The 15,948-nt window shown below is 41.5% G+C and overlaps 1 protein-coding gene across 1 annotated transcript in view; it reads left to right on the top strand.

Annotated features, from left to right (window-relative positions):
• Window positions 1–434: 434 nt before the first annotated feature.
• Window positions 435–15,948, top strand: part of LOC112151691 (PDZ domain-containing RING finger protein 4) — a 68,864-nt gene continuing 53,350 nt past the window's right edge. Inside the window, exon 1 of the mRNA XM_024280705.2 lies at window positions 435–1,363. Coding sequence (XP_024136473.1) covers window positions 1,295–1,363 — 69 coding nt within the window. The 5' untranslated portion in view covers window positions 435–1,294. The remainder of the gene's footprint in view (window positions 1,364–15,948) is intronic.

The raw sequence follows: 15,948 nt of genomic DNA, 5'->3' as shown, positions 1-15,948 counted from the left end.
AGTGAATGTAAAAAAACAGCATAAAAACCAAAAGAAACAAGTGACAATAATGTAAAAATAAATCCAAATGTTTAACAATTAAAAAAAAAAAAAAAACAACTGGTAGAAATATAAATAATGTTTAACTTCTTATCCTTTAAATACAACAATAAAAACAGGTATCAGTATCAATCTGGTACCAACTTGAGATCAATAATATCAATATTTTGGATGGATCTGTCCAGCACGGGGAAAAAAATGAATCTTAAAGTAAAAAGTCTCTTGTTTTAAGGAAATTTGTCATTTTTTATTGTAAGAAAACATATTCCTATCAGGAAAGTTTTTCAATAGCTAAATAATCTCAGTTTGTTAAAAAATATTTTGTTAATTCGAAGAAAATCTACCAGTGGAGTATGTTTTTTTTTTACATTAAATATTTTATTTAGAAAAAAATGTATTATACATTGATACAGTACTTAGCCTACCCTCAGTTTTTAAATTGTTTCTTCTTTTTTAGACATGGACTGAAAAATCAAATAAATTCAAAAATTCTTACTCGTCTGGAGTGCGAATTTTTGACTTGTTTCTGAGGGGACTGGCCTGCTTGTGCAGTCAAACCCTTTTACTTTTTTGAATTGACAAAATAAGAGCATCATTGATTATCTTCAACTAAAAAGCAAGCATAAAAATCATTGTTGCAGGAGTATCCCTCACGTCCCTCTCAGCCCACATTCTGCTCATCAGTATTAACCTGTTCACACAAAGGAGCTTATTGTGTAATTGTGCTTTCTCTGATGAAGCATGCTCCTCCCCTTCTGTCAGACCCCTCCCCTGCTCCCACCTCCCTCATGAACACCACGGAGGTCCCCCCCTCATTATTCATGAGCTGCTATCGGCATCGTCATGTGCGCTCACACCGAGGAGGGACAGAAGGGGGAGTGTCTCGGTGAACGGTCACAACTCCTGTGCGTGAGCGAGTGTGTGTGAGGCTGACACAGAGGGAGAGAGCAGACATCCCGGCTGATGCTTGAACTGCTGCTGCTGCTGAGGCTGCTGCCGCCGCGCATCTCTCCGCAGGCTCTGCTGTCAGACTCAGCTGGAAGCTTCCAGCGCCTCCGAGCTGGCTCTGGCTCTGACCTGTCTTGAATGTGGGACTGGGACGCCCCGGAGGAGATGCTCGCTAAGGAGTGACTGATGCGAGCCAGCAACTCCGCTGTGAAGGGGTGACCCCCTTGCGCGTGTACCATCACTACTCAGGGGGGGGACTTTGGACGCCTGGGGACTTTGGACGCCCGGCGTTTCCACGACAACTATAATGGGCTGCAATCTGTGCACTTTACAGAAGCGAGAGGAACACTACAAGCTGCTCTATGAGATTGCACAGGTGAGCTGGAGCATTGATTGTTTGTGTTGAGGTGATTTATTTGGAGCTCAGTCATAACGTAGAGCCTTTTAGTAGAAGTAGTTTAGGTATAGGTATGAGGGATTAATATATAGACTGAAAGTGAGGCTGAATTGGTTTGGGGGGGGGTTACTCACCAGCAGATGTGTTTTGAGTAATGAGCAGTTGCTTAGAGAGCTGCTAGTGAGCAGCCCATTCATCTGCTGGACGTGCTGAGGGAGCAAGTTTTTTATAGAACAGGATCGCCCGGGTCCTATTAAGTGTTTGTGTGGATTTTCTGGATATTTTTCCTTGAGTAAAGTTGTACAGTCTTCCAGATGTCTTCCACAATAATGCACTCCACCGATTACATAATTCCACTGTCTCTCCAACAGACACTCCTGCAGGGCTCTCTTTCTGATAATTGAGATAAAATAGGTAAACAAACAAACAAGCGTCCGCCCAGCCGCCTCCAGTCTCACCCTGAGCCCTCGTCCTATGACAGAAGCCGAGAAGCTCCTCCTGAAAGTGGAGTAGCACTCCTCCCCTCCCCTTCCCGCACCGCCTGCCTTCACGGCACTGTGATCACATCCTCATTAGCTGTTTTATACAATCGTCCTGTGCATTAATTAGATGTGAAGCGTCTCTCTTTACCCCTCGTGAAGCGACTGGGTGAGAAAAAAGAAGAAGCAGGGGAGGTAATCTAGTTATAGAGTCGACCGCTGCCCTCGGCTTTCAACTTGACTGCAACTTGAGACGGTACAAGTCGAGCGACGCGGGCTGACGGGGTGATGCCGGTCTGCATTCATGATTAGGGAACAGGCGCTATACTTATGCATATCAGCAGTAATGGACGCTTCATTTACTAATAGGCTGTTTGTGTGTTTTCAAGCGGACAGAACTGTCAAGACGCGGCGTGAGTTGGTTACCACTGCAGAAGGTCCATAAAAATAGTGCTGTCTTGATCCTTCTGTTGGCTCTTGAGTCAGCCTTTGTAGCAGCTGTTAGGGAAACTGGGTTGAGTCTTTTGCCGGTGGGTTTTTGCAGAACAGAAGAGCTAGGTTTGCCAAGTGGGAGAATGAAGTGTCTGTCCACCCACTGACACACTGAGCTGGTTCTGGCTGCAGCATCAGCACCTACTCTCTGATCACTGCCAGGTTATTGGTGGAAAGTCAGACACTAAAGATGTGGGGAAAACGAGGGATGATAAGGAAAGAAAAAGAAACAAGAGGGAGAATATCCTCTTAGTCCACTATCTGTCTTCAGACAGAACCAAATAAGCACTGGACTCTTAGTAGCATAGCTATTTTAGAAAAATATCAGTGCCGCTGGTAGAGAAAAAGAAGGAGATGAACACAGAAGAGCATTTCTGCATTTCCTGCTTTATGTCACTTATTGAGAACTAGAAAAAAGTATAATTCCGACAGCAGGAAGCTGCTCACGACAGTCTTTCCAACAAACAATTCCTTCTTTTAACTTCTTAAAACCCGAGTGAATATTTGAGTCAGCCCTCTACACACACAGTCACCTGGCCCCAGATAAGGCTATGGTCACAAATAATATTGTCACAGTGTGATTGGGAGGCATCGGAAGAATCCTTGAAATTGCATGCTACTGCCCGATTTTTATAAAAATCTATAGTGTGGTCGTGAATGTAGATGGCCGAAGTAAGGTGGCAGTCAGGCAGCAGTCAGGCGACAGACAGGTGACATTCAGATGACAGTCAGGCAGCAGTAAAGTGGCAGTCATGCAGCAATCAGGCGACCCTCAGGAGTGCAGCATGGTCCACTTTTTATAGTCCCCCGAGCTACTGATCGGTGGCGCTTGATATGGATGGCCACTTGCACATCGTCCGGTCAGAGCAGCTGCTGGCAATCCACCCTGTGGGTGTCAAACGGCTTCGTAATAATGTCTTCCTCGCCTGTCACTGGACTACCATTGCGCAATCTGCAAATATGCCTGGGCGCCCACTGACCGATCTCAATTTTTAGAGAAAAATCTTCCAGTCACTATACAATTTGCTTCTGCATAGCCACCTGCCAAATTTGCTGAGAAACTTGCATTTAGGTCACTGTATGGTTGCATTTTGGGATATGTGACCATAGTCTTCTTTGCAGACTTAACTTCCGCAGTAATATAATCAAAAATGTAGGTCCCAGTTCCTTAGAGGTTAAAGATGCTTTCCCATCATCTCTACCTTGTCGTTGGTTTTGACCAGAAACATCCACACTTTCAGATTATTCCGCACTCCATTTTCTTGGTTGGTGTGTTCATGCAAATGAAGCTCCTCGCTGGTTTGGTCGGCGTGACAAACCAGGCTTGTGGCAGGTCCTCTTGAAGAGCAGGAGTCAGTCGCAGGGGTTTGTTCGTCAGCCTTCCTCCCTTCCCTTCACACATAGAAACTATCTTGACACTCTCGCCTCCTGCCTGGCCCCACAAGCTGCGGGAGATTTATTACTCGCTGGCTCCCCCTCCCCGTGTCTGTATTCTGTCTTTCCTCTGTTCTCGGGGGCTGCAGGTGTTCTGCATGAAAATGTGTTCGCCCTTCTCAGCTGGCCTGCAAAGCTATTTCACTGAGGTGACTTTTTTTTTTTTTTTTTACTCTTTCGTTTTTGGTTTGAATCTGCTTTTCTTGCCCGAACACGAAGGCGGAGAAACCTCATTTCTCAGTTCCACGCTGGCTGATTAACTCTTGTCAGTCCTCCTTTCCCTCTCCCACTTGATTCCTTCGATTGTTCGTCCTCATTCGCTGCACCTCCAACCCGCTGCTCCAGCTGCTCCCCGTTGCTTTCAACTTCCTTCCCGTCGGAGGAGATCCTCTGATCGTTGTTCAGGAAGGAGGGAAATCAGGTCGAAGCAAAGTTTAGCAGCCTTCCAACCTTCCAGGGTTGTGCTGTGAAGCAGGTGGTGAAGCCAAGGCCGGTTTTGCAGACGTGCGGATTCGCCCTCTGATCTGGCAGGGCTTTGTAAAACCCATCGTGCTTTTGAGCTCCTCCTCATGAATGTCACACTTTGACTGTGAACCACTAAAACTCAATGATGTGTGCTTTTTGGGGCCTAATTAACAGGATGGCAGATGTTGATGAGAGGAGCAGTGCAGTGGAGAAAGACAGTCTAGATTCTCCCTCTGCATTATGTTTAGATTTTTTTTTTTTTTTGCGGAACTGCAATCAAATGAAGTGTCCCGAGGGAACGGCGATGGCAGCCAAACAATATTCAAGGCACCACTAGGCTAAAGTGGCATCTCTCATCCTCTCAGTGTTGCTGGATAATGAATATCCCCTCTCCCAGCAGAGAGCAGAGACCTTTTATATTTCTTTATCCCATGTTGTGCTTCTCCAATCAGCCTGCCTTCCTTTTATTAATATTTTTTTTGCCTTAGAAGAAATTTTGAAAGCAGCATGGGCAGTTTTATAAGTTTTATTAGGCAGGAGAAGAATCACTTTCCACTGCATTTGAGAAATAAATGGAAAGCAGCTTCTCAGCTCGATGAGGCACAGCGGTCTCTGATAACTTGCTGATGCATATGAATGAGAACGAGGCACCCTCAGCCTGCGCACACACACACACTTAAACACACACAACGCTTTCCCAAGAAAAACCAAATCCCAGTCATGGAGAATATTCCAATAAAAAGCAAGGTTCATGAATTTTAGAGCGTTGTGGCATTTAGGAAGTTGACTGTTAGTAATGGAATGCCAGTTCAGAGACATCGTGTCGAGCAGAGTGGCAGGGTTGGCTGGACAAGACATAAAAACAGAAAATTTTGAATTTATTTGTTCCTGGGGTGAAAGGCAATTCCTGAAATGCTTTGCAATGAGAGGATCGTGTGCTTTGTATGCCAGCGCCAGATGTGAAACCTGTGAAGTGGAGACGGTCTAAGAAGGACACAGCTGACTTGCCGCTGCCGCTGCAGCACCGCCGCCCATGTGTGTAATAGATGTCTAGTCAATAAAAGGTTGCATAGCTATCACAACAGCCAGACTTTCTGAGAAAACGGCTTGGCAAACGACAGCGAGCTGTCTCCATATGGAAAAGGGAAGGCAGAATTTCGTGGAAGCTGTTGGAATAAAGCCATTGGATTTCATTTAACCGAAATTCAGGAGTTTCAGAAAGTTCTAAACTTCCAAGCAGAGGAAGAATGTTTACATAAATTAGGTAAAATCGTGTCTATTTTGATTGGCCAACTGCAATCAATGTGTTGTGTGGAAAACTGGAGTTTTATCATCAACAGGCATTGAGTCTGTCACCTACCTAAACAAGTATTTCAATACTTGGTGGGTTCTCGATGTCCAGAAATTAAACTCATGATTCATTTGCAAGTGATGCAATTCACTTCACTAGAGTATTTGGTGCATTTTGATTGGAGCCGCCCACTTCAGTGCATGAACAAGGTTGGAAAATACCTGAATGGTATTCAATAAGGAGAGATATTAAGAATGGGAGTAAAGATTTATTTGTGTTAGAGAAAAAGGTGCCTGAAATAAGTCTTTAGCAGTTAGATTTTGGGCTGATGGAAGGTGGAAGATAGTCATAGGACCTGCCACAGTTTTTTACTATATGTTTATGTTTTCATGCTAGGGTAGGGTAGTGCTCATTTGTTGCAATCCTGCCCCTAAACAAGCAGCTGTTGCAGCAGTATGACTTTTTCCCGAAGGAGGGGTATTTCTGTTTAGTCTGTGGCCTGCTGTCAAGGGTGTAGTGTGTAAAGGCAAATCACATGAAGGGTGGAATACTGGAGCACTTCCTGCATAATTAAACCAACTCCACTGGACTTTCCTCATGTGAAAGCACACTTAGATGAAAGAGATTTGAATGATCTGTGGAAAATAGGCCTTTAAGAAGAATGACCCGCCCCTGTGAGGGGCTTCCATGACTCCATAAATGATCTTCCAACGCCTTCATTAGTATATTAAACGCATTTGAACCTTGCACTTCCCACATCTTCTGCACTATCTCCAGACAGTTGACGGAGAATGTTGTCATCTATCTTCCTTTCTTTCTTTTTTGTTGGCCTCTCAGCCATTCAAATTAATAGAAGAAAGGAAGAGATGTGGACGGGAGAAAGTGCTCGACGTGATTGATCTTGTGTCCACCCGGCGAAAGATTAACCTGAAATATAATCTCTCCCCTCAGACCAGATTATATTTCACAATTTCTGAATATTACAAAGGCCCATATGGACAGACGTAGACACACAAATCTTCCTTATGCCAAAGTCACACAGCCAACCCTTTTCGGAGTCAGCCCTGATCTGTAAGCCAACCGTGTTTGATTGCAGCATAAAGGAATGTCTGCGAGCGCTACTGCTGTCAGTCAGAGGCAGAAAATGGAGATTTAAGCGCCCTAATTTCTGCTTATACTGGTTAAAAAAGGCATTTCTTTTACCTTCTCCTTTTACAGCTCTCCTCTCACTGCCTGATGCTTTTTTCATTCACTGTTGCGTAACCAATGCCTCCTCCTGACTTGGTAATTGGAGATTTCATAGTGTAATTTTGTGTGAATCACACATTCAATTGCATGACTGCTCTGCTTTATGAAATTTCACCGGCTCTTATTGTTTGTTTTTCAATGCAACGTTATAGATGGAGGGGAAATTAAAAAGATAATTAAAATTCCAGATTGCACTTTCTTGGCACTGAGGTGGTTCAGTCTGTACATTCAGACGATGTCACATCCACCGTCAAGCCAGTGGGTTTTTATCAGCCAACTAAATCTTTCTATGAAGCTGCAGAAGAGGATTTAAGAGGGAACTGATGAATTGACCTTTTCCTTTTTATGTGTTCCTTATCTCAGTAAGAACCCAGCTGACCTTTTCAGCCACAGATCAAGCGTCTGGAGCCCCTTGTTGTGTTCCTGCAGCTCTCCATCCCCAAAACGAACGAAGCTCTTCAAAATCAGTTTTATCTCCTGTGTCTGCCTCCATCTTTTTCCATTTCTTTCTACTTTGTCACAGCTAGTGCCACCGGAGAGCCGCGCAAACAAACCGTGGCATTCTATTTTCCTCTGGGAAGTAAAGAGTTTTATCAGAAAAATCTTTTTTTCCTATATCTCACTGCTTTGCATCAGATGGCTGTTTTGGCTACCGACTGTTTTCACTTAGGCGTTTAGAGACTGGCTGTGCGTTGGGGATTGTTAGCCACACAAAGACGAGAAGAAAGCAGATAGTGATGAAAACATCAGAGTTCTGGAGGACGATGCCATCATTCACCTTGCTTTGAGTCACATCACCTTGGGATAAATGGAATCTGGCTGTCTTAGTTATGGATCGGTCTTCCTTAGATGAGGATGACATCAGCGTGGCGTCATGTGTGGGTAATTCTTAAGTCCTATCTGTTGCATCTTAGAGATTCCCAACAAGATCAAAGGTCTTTACCTAGACATGGTTTGGGACACAATCATAGAAAACCATTTTACTGAATTCTTGGTTCTCCCGTAAACCTAAACATCAATTTAGGCAGTCAAACTTGATTTAGAGCAACTCTGTTGGAGGATAAATTTGGCTACAGTCACAAATACAACTGCCATCGTACGATGAGGAGATATCGGCAGAATCTTTATGATTTCATGTTTACCCCGTTTTTTTTTTATTTTTTTATTGTTTGTGTGGTCATGAATGTAGACGTGGCAGTCAGGCATGCAGAATGCCCCCCTTTGTCTATACCCCTGAGATACCGGTCATTGTCTAGAGACATTTGCACATCGTCCAATCAGAGCTGCTGGCAACCGGTGATCCACCCTGTGGTCGCCCAGCTGTCACCCGATTTTATAATGGCATCATCCGCGACTGTCACTGGACACATTGCACAACCTCGAAATGTGCCTGGTTGGCCACTGACCAACTCTTAGAGAAAAATCTCTTGGTTGCCGTAAAATTTTAACTTTTCCTTAAAACCGACTAATATCATGTAAAAATGCCACTGATTAAAAAATGCTTCCACGTGTAGCTACCTTCCAAATTTGCTGAAAAACGTACATTTAGGTTGATGTGCAGTGGCATTTTGGGATATGAGATTGTAGTCTTAGGGAAATGACACCTCATAGTAATACTGCTAGAGCTCATAGTTCTATCTACTCCTCTGGTCACCGGCGAGAGCAGTGGCAAGAGTACAGAACACACTACATCTCCCAGCAACCTCAACACACACTCCCCAGATGTCACTCAGCTGACTCTCATTTGCCTGTGACCCACATGACACTTGAGCACTGCTTAGAGCCTCACTCAGTGCGAAGTATTGTTTGTGCTACCCTGCCTGCATTACCGAGCGTTTCTATTTGGACCAGATTTTCTAGTTATTCCTGTCTTAACTATTAGACCTGCTGCAAGAGGAACCAGCTGTCTACCCGAATATTTAGATTGGGGTGTCCAAACTTGTTGTAAAGAGAAACAGATTTGATAAGGTGAAAATTTGTGAGGGCCAACCAATATGCCTACATTCACTGATCTCTTATAATGAAATTAAATGCAAATCAACTATCAAATTAAATACATTGAAATACTGAAATACATTTAATTTATTCTCATATACCAGAAGTACATCTAAATACCATTTTTCAAAAACAAAATACTGAATTTTAAACCTCTGAATGTCTTATAATGTAATGTAGGCAATCTTAATCAATAAATCATACACACAGTTTATAGAAAGTGCCGGGGGTCAGATTTTTTACTTTTGACAGAAGTTTGTAGAAATTTGAACCCTGGTCACATTTGGCCCACAGGCTGATATTGGACATGCCTGATTTAGGGGATTCAAACATATCTCTGTCAGTCCTCTTTAGTCCTCCTCTGTCTCAGTAATAAAAAAGGAGATATCATTCTCATGCAGCAGCAGTTTTGTTGATGCGTACAAGTCTGTTTACCTCTGGAAGCGTCAGCGAGTGCGCTCTTAGATGTGTGCTTCTATACGTGCAATGCACAGAAATGTCTACATAGGTTTGCATGCATTGTTTTTCCTGCATGTATATGTGCTTAATTGAGTCTCAATTTGTTTTGTGATTCCCACACAAAACTGCATTCTGTTCGGATATGTTCTGAACTGCCAGTGCATCTTTCTGTGTGTGTATCATGAGCAGAGTGTGAACAGACCTGACAGCTTGTTGCAAGTTTTTACTACAAACACTGATGAAAACAAAGAGCTCCGGGATGCACACAGGGGACGGTGCGTCTGCAAGAGGGGGGCCTCCCAGCTGATTATCTGTGTTTAAACAGACAGAAGAACCCTCGTTAAATTATTGTCATCCACCCGGATGCAATTTTTTTTCCCCTTCCGTCTTTTCCCAATTAGAGAGAATTGCACGCTCGCATGGATTTCAGTTAGAGACACACTCCATCCACCTGACAACCATTAGAGAAGGAGACGGAAAAAGTACACGTGTGCAGACGTTTAAGAGATGGATTAGTTCGATTGCATGTAGGATGTTTTTAATAACACCATTTGTGAATCTTTACTCTGCACAGAGACCATCAGTTGCCAGGTGCTGAGTCTGTTGCATAGTTCCATCTTTCATTGCTAGCTTGCATTTATTTACTTTATCATTTATGTCTGAATACATGACAATTAAAACTACTTCCTGTCTAAATTAGGTCAATCTATCCACCATGAAATGAAATATTGTGCTATCTTCCACTGAAGACCCATTATGGGAAACTACAGATATCTCTGTATAAATGCTGCCATATTCACGTGGGTACAATATGTTTTGTCAACTCAGACATTTGCATTCATCGGATAAAAATGTGTTTTGATCGTCTGATTTTTCTTTAATGGATTGAATTGAAATACTTCAAAGTTCCAATAAAGGATTTTCCTTTCTTTCTATTTTATTTACACCAAGCACTGATTACATGATATCCATCATCATTAGCATAAATCCTATCTAAACCCAGGCTTTATGTTCAAGATAAAAGAAAACTGATCTATGTATATACACCTGAGAATAGTATTAACTTCTACTGAAGAAAACTCATCAGTGACAAGTATATTAACTGAAATATTTGCATTAAATAGCCTGTTATCACTTGTGTCAAAATCCCCTGTGGTTGTTGAAGGTGTTAGCATCAAAGTGCTTAGTTTATGTTGTGAAAAATTGGCTCTTAAATATGAAAAGAAACTGTTAAAGTCTTAGTGACATGGACCATGTTTTTGGGTTGTCCAGGCCCATAGAGGGTTGTAGACAGGAGCAGCTGCATTCTAAAGGAAGTGCCGGTCTTCTCTTGAGGCTTGTGCCTTAAGGGACATCATGAAAATGGAATGTACAACTCCCGCGCGTGTGGTGAGTGTATATTGTAAGGTATTTGTGAGGATAATGTGGATTAAACGCACTTATGATGTACAGATGATGCTGTCACCACTCTTTAGTCATTAGTGAGATTGGCTCTTTACTGACCATCTGCAAATCCTGCAGACACACGAGGTGTGCAGGTGATACTTAAGTGTCTGTAGATGCCCAATACAAAAGAGGCACACTTATTTTGTGAAGTGTGCAGAATTTGAGGGGTTGAAAAAGTGAAAAATCCATACCCCCGACAATACCTTTAGTTACCCATGTGTGTTGCTCCCTATGACCTGCCGCCCACCATGTCCATAGGAAAAAAAGATGCATGAACGTTTTAACTCTACAGGCTTATGGAGCGGTCTATGACCTGAAAGACCTGAAAATTTTGTCCACCTCTGTGTCCCATAGAGGTTGGACCAATTTTTTCCTGAAAATAGCCTGTATCCACCTGCAAGGGCAGTTGTGACTAAGGCTTAACACGGAGGGAAAGTTTAACCAAAGCGCTATGAAAACCTGAAAAGCTGCACTTTGGAAAAGGAGATTAAATAATGTGATGCTGTTTTAGATTCTTCAACATTTGTTGAAATCTAATTTAAAAAAATCTATAGTGTTACAGACTTTAGTGTGCTTCAGGCAGCACAGATGCTCTGCTTCAGCATTTCACACAATGTGATGAATAAAATTAGAATGGTTTTCATTACAGTGAACTATTTTTATCTGAGTTTCTCAAGGGTGTCCAAAGTTTTTCTTACAAAAAAAGGTCTAGATTTGGTTGCATTCTCACGGTCGTTAAACAGTAACAGGCAACCCCGCGGGTTAAGAAAATGGATGGAAGTTGAGGTAACACTTTATTACAAGCTGTATTAACACATTAACAAACATTATTAATGTGTTTACAGGTTATTAGTAAGACATTTATTGCCACAATAAACTAGAAGAGGTTTTAACATAGTAAGATTCATTACTATCTAAAGTGAGAAAACTGCTTAGTGCTAACAAGCTTAACAAATGTATCAACTTGTTTGTCAACATTATGTTGAGTATTTTGCAGCACCTCTTCTAAAGTGTTACCGAAGTTTAGGACAAATCCTCGCAATACTGAATCTTTTTTTTTTTAACCCTTTGATCGTTGTTATGTCCGAATTCCTTACCTACTCATTATATAGTGCACTGTATTGTGTGTTCGCCATTGCAAATCTACAATTCCAAAATCGAGTGCTCTAGAAATTTCCTAGAAGTCTTTGTGAAAAACTAGCTATGCTCACTACATTAGCGAATATAGACCACAGTCCATTGTGGTCAAACAATTTTCACAAAAACAACTGTTTAAATATAATAATTTTTAAATAAATTATCTACATTTTCATCATCAGAACACAGTGGAGTCACAAATACACGTCATCAAATGTTTGTATTGATTCGATTTTCACTTCGTAAAATCAGTGACATCATATCCAGCATTTAGAAAAACAAAAGAAAAGTAGTGAGCATGGTGTCTGAATTGCTTTTAAAATCCAGAGCACTAGATAGTTCTGCACTTTTTTTTAGTAGTTAAGGATTAACGTGGAAAATCAGACATTGCTCGAATCACTGAAAACGTCACATGCCCAAATCTGAGTCCCTGATCTTAGTCCGCACCTGATTCCCAAATCGTGTGAATGCTACATTATAACTTTAAAGGATAATGAAGTATTAAATGGAAATCTCGATGGAATTGTACTTTTACTGTCTTTGCATAGAACAGAAATATAGCTATTTTCAAATTTAAAAACAATGTTCCATTCTTTCCCATTCTGTCAACATTTTGGAAATGAACTGGAAAGAGTCTCGCAATAGTCTTGCCATGGTTTTAAGATGACTTATAACCTAATTTATCTAATCATAAACAAGAAATCGTATTCACAGTTTTTAGAAAGTGCTGGGGTGATAGTTTTGATTTGATGCAGGATGATGGAAATTTTAATGAGCCACACTTTGGACATGCCTGTTCTAAACTATGATTTTCTTTTCTTTGTGCAAGCACAATATGCTTTAATTCAACCATGTAAGCCCTCTGGTAAAAACTAAGCCATGACACCACGACTTCAGTTTAGGTTGTTTACTGGATGTTTTTTATGGCTACTGAGGAGAGACAGGACCCGACACCATACACATGCTTTCTCTTATCTTTATCATACTGTGCACTAAGCGTCCAGTCAGCACAGCCCCGAGTCATAAAGTATCAACTCCACCATCTCTGGTGACATTTTAGGAAATATGATGGTGACAGGGCAGAGGCTGCCTCTGTCATCTATATTTGATAAAAAGATTGGACAAAGCCTTGAGGTTCTGTGGCAGAAGCTTTTCCTGAAAAGGATTTTGTCTGCATTTTTCCCCCTTGCTCTTTCCTATCATCTTTCTTATTTTGATTTTTGAACCTCTGCATGAACCCTGGGGAGTCAGACGCTGTGGGTTGTCAGCAGTGGGTGACTGCTGCCGGCACAGGTCAGGTGATCGCTCTCTGCTTGTATGCTGGAGGCGAAGGGCGCTCGGCGTCGGGGCCGTCGCGGTGACACAAAGGCCCTCGGGTGAGGCGGCCACGCTGGGTCTCACTCTGCAGGTCAGCAAAGTCCCCCTGCAGCTCCCATGATAAGCCCGGCCTGACAGCCATTTGATGAGGAGGATGACATGGACTCACACCTCTCCGCTCAACAGCTCGCGTGGTCAGGCCCCGGGGACAGACGCGATAAGAAGCTCCATGAATGCAAGGATAGAAGCACAAAGAGTCAGCGACAATACACCCAGTCCACCACAGGAAAACAATCTCTTTCAACTAATTAATGCAAAGGTTCTCTGTATTGAGGGCGAAATGTGTTGCATGTGTGTTTTAGTCGGCTGTGTGTCGAGCCCTGCCGCGGCTCCATTGTTTCTGCCGCTGTCACACAGACACACTGGCACAGTTACAAAGCCCTCCTTTAATGAGCTGCATTCATAATGAGAGCTTTGCAGCGAGCGCGCAAAAACTCTTCCTCACAGAAATCAATGCCTCATCAATGCAAAGCAACTTCCACTTGACACCTCGGAGTAAATGTAATCCACTTAAATTGTAGAATCCATCTAAAAAGTCCTGTTGCATCTGAAATGTAAGCAAGCTTGTGCATCGATTTACAAGATAATGTCCGTATGCTGCAGATTGGTAAATCTTATTCCCATATAAATTCTAGTGGTAAAATTCAATATATTCATAGTTCAGGTAGTTTTTTTTCATCTTGTCCATGAGAGGGAAAATTATTATTACAACACATTGCAGTGAAAAGTTCAAAGTAGCAAGAAGACGTGGTCCATGCATGCTCGGAATGGGTGGTCGAGTTTTCTCCCCCCACAGCTCCGCAGTCAACCCAGCACCTCCCACACCATCCAGATCTTCTCACACTCGGCTCCGCTCCCTCACTGTCTTCACACCAGACTGACAGAGGGGAGAACTGCAGGGGGGTGGAGGCACCTGCCCTATTATTTTCCTTGTTGTGCAGAAACATTATGTTGCATTTGGGGATTGATTTAGGAACGGATAAAGGTGTTTAAGCCTCATTATTCAGCCTCAGAAAGGTTGAGGATTACCCAGCCCTATGATTTTGCATACACTGTTTGCTTAACTGGGCTGAGAATGAGAAGATAACTTGGAAGAATCGCATTTTTTTTAATTTGTTCACCTGTAGTAAATCTTTTTTTAAGGTCTGCACATCCATTCTGCAGCTGTGACACCTGGCCATGTTCAACTATGCAGCCTCAGTCTTTTTATAGGTGATTTATTTATTTTTTTTTGCTTTTTTGCATTAGTGTTATAACTTAAAGCATATAAGAGCAGTTTACAATTGCATTTGATATGGTCATTCACACAGTACCTCAGCTCAGCGTGAAAACAATAAGATACCTTACTGTCAGTCAAAACTGAAAGTTTCCAATATCTATTTATAGTAATATTATACTTACATGAACCTTTATATACAGATAATCTCACATGCAATTTGTGGTACTAAAGTAAAATTGTAATATAATGATGTACAAAAACACACACAGGGTTTCTGAGAAAATATACGGTGTAAGTCTGGACGATATGGCAGGTTGTTTAGATTCAATGTATATTTTCTGTCATATTTTCAACATATCAGATCCACTGAACACATGATTCAACTACTTTTTCAGATAGCTAAATATGTATATATATATTAATATATATATATATATATATATATATATATATATATATATATATAAAACTAAACTGGAAATTAATGCAAAAGCTGTCAAGTTTCAAAAGAGAACATAAATAAAATAGATCACTAAACTGTTTCATCAGTTCTGAGAAAGCAAGAATAGATTTACCAGATTTCCTGATTCTACCTCCAAGTGATAACATTTTATATTAAATCTTAACAAAAACACAAACATAAAGATTTCTATTACTGCTATTATATATCATTGACACTGAAACTGGAGCGCTCTCACGAGGAAAGGAGAGGGAGGGTGTTAAGCTCAACATCTGACAGGTTGCTGCTTTTGTGTAACACCCGGTGTTGTTAATATACAGTCGATTCAATTCACTTATTATATAAAAATGTCTTTAACCAATGTACTACGAATTAATTTTGTTGTATATATCTCCCACCTCTTAAAGTCTGGTTAGTAAAAATATTGTCCAAGCTTAAGCCCATGATCACATACGGCCAGCTCGTTAGCATTAGCATCATGCTAAGCTACATCGTGTTTCCCAAATCGACTTTTTTTGATTGAACTTTTTGTTGCTGCTATAAGTCCAGCAAGAGTGTCTCCCATTTATGACTGGATCCCGTTAAAAATGGTCAAATATTCTTAATCACCCCAAACTAGATGTTACAGATATGATTAGCGGAAGTGACTGTGTTCCTGTTTCGTCTCACATGTATTTGTTTACCTCGCGTACAGACGGTAGAAGAGCAGAAGACAAAACAAATGTACCAAAATGAGAGCTGATAATTATAAATAATCAAATGTGATCATTTATTTGCCATGTGGTGACTAACTCTCTTTCTTTTACTCGCCAAAAAGGGGAAAATGCTGACACCTGGCGAGTGTTAATTTTGGACCCTTCAAAATAAAAGTCTATCGCGATAAACTCATTCTTCTATCGTTATATATATATCGCTATCATTTCATTGTCCAACCTTTGGTGTAACAGAAGAAAACTACTCTGATTAAGAGTGCTGTGTTATAAAATGTACATTAAGGCAGCATTTATGTCCTCTTCAACAGCCTAAAGTATTCAGTCATGGGGCATATCCAGGATGACTTTA

This window comes from Oryzias melastigma, linkage group LG6 (assembly GCF_002922805.2).
Source record: "Oryzias melastigma strain HK-1 linkage group LG6, ASM292280v2, whole genome shotgun sequence".
Taxonomy (NCBI): Eukaryota; Metazoa; Chordata; class Actinopteri; order Beloniformes; family Adrianichthyidae; genus Oryzias; species Oryzias melastigma.
This window is presented reverse-complemented; position numbering and strand designations above follow the sequence as displayed.